The sequence below is a fragment of the Monoraphidium neglectum genome, assembly GCF_000611645.1.
Source record: "Monoraphidium neglectum strain SAG 48.87 unplaced genomic scaffold scaffold02707, whole genome shotgun sequence".
NCBI lineage: Eukaryota > Viridiplantae > Chlorophyta > Chlorophyceae > Sphaeropleales > Selenastraceae > Monoraphidium > Monoraphidium neglectum.
The window spans coordinates 1-8,270 of NW_014010921.1; the positions used below are offsets into that span (position 1 = coordinate 1).

At 65.0% G+C, this 8,270-nt stretch overlaps 3 protein-coding genes across 3 annotated transcripts; 1 reads left to right on the plus strand and 2 right to left on the minus strand.

Moving 5' to 3' along the window:
- Positions 1–479: 479 nt before the first annotated feature.
- Positions 480–3,757, minus strand: MNEG_11357 (endonuclease; the record flags this gene model as incomplete). The annotated part of the gene is made up of 8 exons (XM_014040169.1): positions 480–667; positions 966–1,024; positions 1,402–1,498; positions 1,801–1,975; positions 2,185–2,300; positions 2,582–2,652; positions 2,900–3,138; positions 3,322–3,757. Coding segments are annotated over 8 exons (1,381 nt in total), but the record flags the coding sequence as incomplete, so codon positions are not given.
- Positions 3,758–4,189: 432 nt separating this feature from the next.
- Positions 4,190–6,577, plus strand: MNEG_11358 (Golgi SNARE 12 protein; the record flags this gene model as incomplete). Its single annotated transcript, XM_014040170.1, has 8 exons — positions 4,190–4,240; positions 4,402–4,539; positions 4,735–4,803; positions 4,955–5,035; positions 5,471–5,566; positions 5,915–6,055; positions 6,258–6,335; positions 6,506–6,577. The coding sequence occupies 8 exons, from the start codon at positions 4,190–4,192 to the stop codon at positions 6,575–6,577; spliced, it is 726 nt and encodes a 241-aa protein (XP_013895624.1).
- A 520-nt stretch (positions 6,578–7,097) lies between these two features.
- Positions 7,098–7,771, minus strand: MNEG_11359 (hypothetical protein; the record flags this gene model as incomplete). The annotated part of the gene is made up of 2 exons (XM_014040171.1): positions 7,098–7,271; positions 7,553–7,771. The coding sequence occupies 2 exons, from the start codon at positions 7,769–7,771 to the stop codon at positions 7,098–7,100; spliced, it is 393 nt and encodes a 130-aa protein (XP_013895625.1).
- Between the last annotated feature and the right edge of the window lie 499 nt (positions 7,772–8,270).

Below are 8,270 nucleotides of genomic sequence, written 5' to 3' on the forward strand. Positions count from 1 at the left end.
CTCCAGGGCGCCCAGGGGCACAGCATACGCCGACAGCGGCGTCTCGGGGTCTATGGGGGCGTTGGGCATGACGAACGCGCCCAGCGCCGCCGAGTGGCCGCCGTTGCCCCCGCTGGCGTTCTCGGCTAGGACCACCTTGTAGAAGTGGGTCGGGACGGCCACCAGCTGCGGCGGCTTGCCTGCGGAGCGGGGCGGTAGAAGGGGGCCCGGGGCGGGGGACGCACGGCACGTCGCGTTGCTGAGGCACACAGCTGCCTCAGGGAGTTTGGGGGGCCGCCTCCCCCGGCCGCGGCTCCGCAGAACGCCTCTTGCGGCTTGGAGTGGGGCCGGCCGGCCCCTGCCGGCGCAAGCGCCCCGCTCCTGCCCGCCTAGCACGCCTGGCTCCAACATGGGCCCACACCCCTTGGCTCACGCATGCCTGCACCAGCCCTCCCATGCATGCCCCCACCAGCCCTCCCTCCAGCGCACACGAGCCGCACCTATCAAGGGGTACTGCATGCGCCACCCCGTCCTGCCGCTGGCCGGGTCGGCCTCCGGCGTCGGCAGGTAGAGGGGCCCCGTCACTATGTACACGCCGTCAGACTGGCGCACCACATCCTTGACAAACTTCTCGAAGCGCGCCCAGTAGTCGCGGTTGAACCCGACACCCACCTGGGGCGAAATGTTGCTGCGTGCGCGCGTGTGTGGAGGGGGGCGAGGGCGTGTGCAGGGGGATGCAGGCGTGGTAGGGCCCGGAGAAAAGAGGATGGTTTGGGGGTGGTTTTGTGCTGTGCAGATGAAGGCGGGGCTTGCATGAAAATGTGAGGCAGCCCTTGCCGAAGCGACTGTTGAGGGCCCGCAATCCCCCTGAGGCGGCGCCTGCAGTGAGCTGTGCATGCGCAGGTGCAATCAGGATGGCCGTTGCTTCCGGCAGAGACCCCCTGCTGAGGCCAAACGCCGCCAGCATGTGCCCGCTCCAGCCCCACCTGAGGGCAAAGGTCTCGTCCATTGCCTTTTGGGACGCCTTGTGGTTGGCCGCCGGCGCCTGCGAGGCGACAACACCAGGTAGAGATGGGGTCAGAGCGGGGCGTTGCACCATGGTGAGCTTGGGCTGCGCGTGCGAAACTGTCTGCCAGGCTGCCAGCGCCAGGCCGCAGCCGCCAGGCGAGCGTGCGAGCTTGCGTCCTTACCATTCCACCAAGCATATTGCATCATAGCCTGCCTCTGCAGCAAAGCGGAGCTTGAAGCGCATCCTCTGCTGCTGCCCTGGTCTGTGATCCCTTCACTGCACGCCTGCCCCAGATAACCCACACATGCTGCCATCCTATTCGCGCCAGACTTCCCTGTTGCAGCCGCCGCTGCTCCCCTCCCCCCTCAAGTCTCCGCCATCCCACCAACAAGCCTGCACGCCCGCACACGCACCATGTGGCCCCTGTCATAGCCAGAGTCCTGGAAGTCGGACAGTTTTGACCTGAATCGCGCATCGGCCCCGGGGTCCTCGTAAAACAGCGACTGGTCCCTGAGTATTGGTACAGCCAGGAGGAGGGGGCGGGCGGTGGGAGTCGCCAGGGAACGCTTGCGAGGTGCATGTGAGGTGCATGCGAGGTGCATACAGGGCCAGCAGCGCTGCGAACGCTTCATGGCACGACCTCGGATCGGATCGGCAAAGCTGCGAGCAGCGCGTGCAGCCACGCAGAGATTCAAGGGGCACCGGCCAACAGCTGCAGCCGCCCGTCGCGCGAGCGGGTTTGCCCCGCTGGCACCCGCCGCTCGCTGCGTCCCGCAGCGGCCCCAAGCGCTGGCGGCGCCGGTGGGTCGCACCTGGTGCCCTCCCCCTTGAGGGAGTCCTTTGTGATGTGCTCCAGGACCCACTTGGGGTTGCGCGTGGCGCCGTCGAGGCACGACACAAAGCCGGAGAAGAAGCGCAGCTGCTCCGTCTGCGGGATGCCAAACTTGATGGCCGGGTGGGACAGGTCCTGGTCCGTAGACCCGCGGCCTGTGGAGGCGGTTGGAGCAGCGGACGCAGGTGACGAGTGTAGGCCGACCAGACGCCTGAGCCGGCTCACGGTGCCAGCAGAATGGGGCTCATCCAGACGGCAGCAGCCGCCCATGCAACGCTGCCTTCGAGGCACCCGGCCGGTGCTCCTGCCGCCCATGCCAGCCTATGCATGGCGCTCTGTTATGGGTGCATGCGTGCTGCCCCACCTGCGAGCTGCCACGCTGGGCTGGCGGGCCGGGATGCGCCGTTTCTCAGGTAGACGAGCGCGCCACCGACGCCAAGAGCGCCACCCACCGCCAGGCCCACTGCGAAATGTCGCAGCCTGCACGTAATCGAATGGAGCTGTGTGTGATACTTTCAGACATGGATAGCTGCAACATTGCTCATGCCCGCCAGATCCGCCATCGCCTCCGACCTCAGATCCATCCCGCCGAAATTTGTAGATCCTCGAAACTGTTCCTTAGCCCAGTTTTCTTTTCATATGCCTAGTGCTGATCAGCGTCAGCTAGGCGGTGTACAGCAGCTAAAGCTTTGTGCAGGAAATACGTTTGTCCAGTATTACGTCTTTGAGCAACTCCGCAATGCCAATGACCGCACAGGCACCTTGGTTGAGTATCACTGAGTGCCCATACCGATCGCAGCGAGGCCATGCCGCCATCAGTGAAGCTGCCGTCCTGCTGCTCAGCGCTGACGTAGGCTGCAACCACTCAGCCAGCCGGCAGGGAGACGTTACAACGCCAGCTAACTGGCCGCATCGTCGCTGCTGTCCCATAGGGCACCTGCCTTGCAAACGGGCGCCAGTGGATCGGCCTTGCACAGCGCACTCCGGAGTGCCCGGTTTTGCCGATGAAGCCTGCGCAAGTGCCGCTCATGCCGCAGCAGCGCCCGCAGCGCTTCTTTATCCCCTGATGCAGGCTGCACCTTCGCCTGTCGCAGGTGGTCGGCCTGCGGCGGCGTGCGCCCCGGCCCCGGTAGCTGCTCGGGGTGCGCCAATGAGCTGACAGCGCCGCCGCCGCTCAAGATGCCAGGCCGGATGGGGGCCGCAAAGGAACGCGCGGCCAGGCCAGTTGTGCCAGTGGGGCCCATCAACCACGGAGTTTGGGACGGCAGGGTGACGCCGGCCGAATGCAGCGACGACATAACTGTGTCAGCCGCCGAGCCTGCGGGTTGGGGTCCGGGGCAGGTGCAGTCGTTTTCAAAGAGCATTTGGTTGCAAGATGCGCCGAACCCCTGGAAATGCACTAGTTCAGCCATGCACGCGAGCGAAATTCTGGCACCAGACAGGGAAGCTGCTGCGTGCGGCCTGCGTGTGCCATTGGTGCGAGTGCCAGCGGTGCACCAACCTGCGAGCCGCTGAGCGCACTCTGCGAGCGCCTCCCACGCAGATGGTTTGACCAGCACGCCCGCTGCGAAGAAGCCCCATCCCACGCCCACGCCACAGCCGAGCCCGGCATCTACGCCGGGCAGGCCCATTGCCAGGACGCGGCGGCGCGCTTCCGCCGCAACACCTTGCAGCGGCGCCAGGCCTGCACCTAGTCCTTGGACGGCCTGGCCAGCAACCGGCAGCCCCCCCAGCGCCAGCGGCCTGCCGAGCCCGATCCCAAATCCACAGCCGGCGCCCGCGCCCAGGCCCGTAGCGCCGATTCGCAGGGCGAAGGGGAAGCCTGTGTGGACACGTGGTTGCCATGGCTCTGGCTCGGGCTGCGAGGGCATGCTGTGCGGCGCACCGTCGCACGGCTCCAGGCCGCCGTCGGCGCCTGCCGCCGCCCGAGTGGCCATGGCAGATCGTTTGCCTTGATCACTCTGGGGGCAAACTGGCCCGTCTGCCTCGTATGTGTCGGGTTGCAGTGGGGCCTGGGTGACCAGGCTGGTTACAACCCGATCTTCATCCACGGTTCCGCTACGGCTGAGTCATCCGGCATATAATCGTTTCTCTTCATAGTCGACCATCCAGCGGGAACCTCTTGATCTGCTCACAACCCGCGATTGCTCAACAGCCGTCCCGTTTGCAGCCACGCCTCTCCATCTGCAGGGATCGTTGCCGTCACACCGCCTCGGTATCCGTCCCGCTGCTTGGCCTTCGCGTTGGACCGCTTCGGGCGGATTGCGAAGGGGCACGGCCAGCAGCGTGTCACAGCCCGCTGCGGCGAGCCAGAGGTGCTGCATCGGCCTTCGGCGTGGCGTGCAGGCGGCATGCATGGCAGCAGCGGCATGAGCTCAAGTTTTGGAGCAGATCGAGCATGGGATGAGCTGCGCCGCGAGGTGCGTCGCAGTGCTGCAAACGTCGCACGGCACAGATGGCTCGGTTATGTCATCCAAATGCAGCACGAGGGGGTCGCCGGCTTGTGCACAACCTTGGTGGGCCGCTGCAAATGCAAGGGTTTAGATGCAGGTTTGTAAGCCCAAGCATTCTGCCCCTGCAGGCACGGCGGTTGGAGGGCGAGCTGGAGGTCAAGCTTCTGGCGCTGACTAAGCTTACGTCTGGACTGGAGGGCGGCTACCGCAGCAGCAGCAGTAGCAGCAGCCGGCATGATCATGGCTCAGGCCTGGGCCCGGATCAGGTAGGTGCATGGTTCATCAGCAGCGCGGTGCCGGCACCTCTGTTTTTGCGATGGGAGAGTTGCTGTGACGTTGCTGGGGCGGAAAGCGAGCCGCTGGTGACTCAGGACTGTGATGACACGCGGAGTTTTGACTGCCGCTTCGGTATCCGATCTGATCTTGCGCAATACGCCTGCCCCGGTCGTGTCGTTACGCAGCTGGCTCAGGCTAAGGCGTCTGAGGTTGAGGCCCTGCTGCAGCGGCTGTCTGACGTGAACGACGAGATGGTGGGGTGCTCAGGGGCCGGGGCGACCGTGGGCCTGGGGGGTGCGCCTTTGCTTTTGTGGCTAGAATGTATCCGCTGCTTGCACGTGCTGCACGCGTGGCTTAAGGGTTTGACGCGCTGCTGACTTCGACGTCCACCATGGATGCGAACAGGGCGGTGTCATTGGGGGCGGCAGCGACGCGCGCGTGCACACCCTGGCGCGCCATCGCGACGTGCTGCTCGAGTACACACAGGTGTGTTGGCTACAGAGAGAGCACAAGTTTGTTGTGTGTGTGTGTGTGTGTGTTTGCATGCCAGTGTGAGGGGGAGAGAGATGAGCAAGATGTCACAATATTTCTGTGTACCATTTGTGAGGGTGGCTTGGCTGGACGCATCCTTGTGGGCATGCTTGCTGGTGAGTGCTTTACTCCACGCGCATCGCAGCAGCGCACACGCACTTTCTGGCACGCTCGGAGGCCGCAGCTTGGCTTCCAACTGCACTCAGCTCTTGGGCACATGCATGCAAGGAGTGAGCGTCTTGGTTTTACAAGCAATTGCCAACGATACTTCTATGCGGCTTTACGCACAACAACAGTCTCTCCGCAGACTGCCGGCTGCGCACTGTGCGTATCCACACCCTACCACACCCAAGTGCGCGATCCTCTTCCCTCCAACATGCGTCTGCACAGGAGTTCAGGCGCATGGAGTCGGCTCTGGGCGCGGCGCGCGATAGGGCAGAGCTATTGGGCATGGGCGGCGAGGCCGCGCCGCTGCTGGGGGTCCAGGTGGGTGCGGGGCGCGGCGACCATGACGCAGGCGTGCAGTCAGCCACGTGCGGGGCGAATCGAGCCCGTGTCGACGGCGGGGCAGCCGGCCAGCAACAGGCGGTGTGAATGCACCGGCGCTTGGCGGGATGGCTCAGATCTCAGGCAGGCCTCAGCTTGAAAAGTCACCATCACCCTGCGCCGCTTTCGGCAGCCGTTGTGCAGCGTGAAAACCCACGGAACCGCCTTCCTCGGGAACAGTGTTACAATTCGCCATGGAAACGCAATCGCGCGTTGCCGCACTCTGCCCGGGCCTGATCCGCTCCCGCCCCAACCCCCTCCCTGTGCCATGACTGCGCCCCGTCTCAGGTGCACAACGCGTCAGGTGCGCTGCTGCGCGAGCGCACCCAGCTGGCGGCCTCTGCTGGATATGTGGACGACATGCTGGCGCAGGCGCAGACGGTGACGCGTAACCTGCTGGAGCAGCGGCGCGTGTTTGACACCGTGCAGGTGTGCGCTTGCCCTGTTTTAGGGGATCCAGGGGCAGGCTCCGTTTGTGTTTATGTGTGTGCATGTGTTGTGTGCGTGGCTGGCGGCAGGCACATGATTCGTGGGACTCGCGCCCTGGAAGCTGGGCGTGTACCTGCCACGCAGGACCGTCAACTATGCCAGTGTCAATGTCTTGGGGCCACTCTCCACCCTGCGCGTGCAGGACAAGCTGCTGAGCGTGGGGGAGCGCTTCCCGGTGGTCAACGGGCTGCTCAACGCCATTCGGAGAAAAAAGTCCAAGGTCCGGCGACCTGGGGGACTCCGGCCGGGGTGCCTGGGGGGTTTGGCGCGGCTGCATGCATCCTCGGGCCTCGCAAACCTGCAGCCTCTGTGGACCTTACATGCAACGCCATCCTCCAAAGCGTGCTGACAGGAGCGGGCTCCCACCTGCTCGCCCCATCTGCTGTGCAGGACACCCTCGTGCTGTCCGGCACCATCGCCGTCTGCACCACCCTCATCCTGCTGTACATCATCGTGCGGTGACGGCTGCCCCGCGCCGTACATCAGCAGTGCAGTACAGTATCGTCGACTAGCTGCGCCATGCCTCCGCTTGCTGGCATTGCACGCACCGCGCACCCCAGCCGCGGGGTGACGTGCGCTTTGGTGTTGTTACCATCATGATTTCATGCGCCATGACAAGAACCTCGTTATGTGGTTTTCCAAGCAGACGTTGAGGCAAGTCCAGTTCTCCCTTTTGAAGGGACCAATGCCAGTTGTCATGGGCATTTTGCAGCCCCAAATTGGTGCAAAAGTCATCGAACTGAGCCCCTGTGCAGAAGTTTGCAGCCGGAGAATGCCCCAAAGCTTGGAGATGTCTAGTCAGGTCAGTGGGCTGGCAATCAAGGAAAGACGCTGTGACGCAGCAGCACACATGGATGTCATGAGCAGTGTATACAACAACAATGAACGACACAAAAAGGGGCATTCAAGGATGGGGCTGCGACTGAAAGCCAAGCGAGCTGCTGCACCATGCGCAGAGCTCAAGACCACGACCCCAGCCGCATCAGCCGTCACCCACCATGTGCGCCTGCTGCAGGCAGCCAACCGCGTCGTCGCCAGATGCTTTGGCGCCCCCCTGCCCGGCCAGCCACCGCACACACTCGAGGGCGGCGGCGACGCGGTTGCTCTGGCAGCTGCGGCGAAGCATGGAGTACGTGAACACGACAAATGACATCACCTGCAGCAGATTGCAGAGGGTGCGCACGTAATGTGCGTTGGGAACAGTAATGTGTGTGTGTGGGGGGGAGGGCGCACAAGCACAAGAATTGTTTGCGGGCACGCGACTTTCGCGCAGAAGACTGTGTTCAAGTGAAGAGTGCGCTTGTATGCACATGTTTATTGGACGCTCGGACCGTATGCAGGCACACGACATCGGCGCCGGACGTGTAATACGTGTCATATGCGAGCACCACCCACATGCGGACCCACAGACCACACCCTGTTGCCGCAACGCCTCACCTGGTTTGTGCTGCGGCGGGACACCATGCCGCCCACATAGCTCACCGCCGCCGCCTGCGCCGCCTTGCCCTCCCCGAGCGCCTGCTGCACTTTCACGACCCCATCCAGCGCGTCCGCCGCCGCGGCCGCGCACGCGCCCCAATTCGGGGCCCCCAGGTCGAGCGCCACCTCTGGCAGGTCCGGCAGCTGCTGAGCAGCAGCCGAGCCCGCCGCGCCCATGCCGGCGCCCGTTATCGCGCCGGATGTCAGCCGCGCTGGCAGGGGGGCAGCGGCGCGGTGAAGAGAGTCCCGCGGTGGGAGCTGGGGAGCCGGCGGCCGCTTGGGGGCCGCAGACGGCGGCCTGCTGCGGCCGCCGTCGCTGGGCGGCGGGGCAGGCGCTGCTGCCTGCTGCACCGTCGGCGCCGCAGACCGCCGCGCACCGGGGGCCTCAGTCGGCGACCGCCGCGCCCCGCCCGCGGCCCCCGCCGCGGCCCCGCCATCGCTCGAGCGGCTGCACGCCGCGCGCGTGCGCTGCGGCGCCAGGGTCCTCTCCTGTCTGAGGGGCCGCGTGTGCGCGGGCTCGTTGCCCGGGCTGATCCCGACGATCTTGATGCAGTCATCCCCCACCTTGCAGAGGCGAGTGATGACGCAGCCTGCGAGCGGCCTGAGGCCGGCGCAACAGCCTAAGATCTTGTGCTGCTTGGTTTTCCTGGATTCCCCTGTTTTCAAGGCAGCGGGT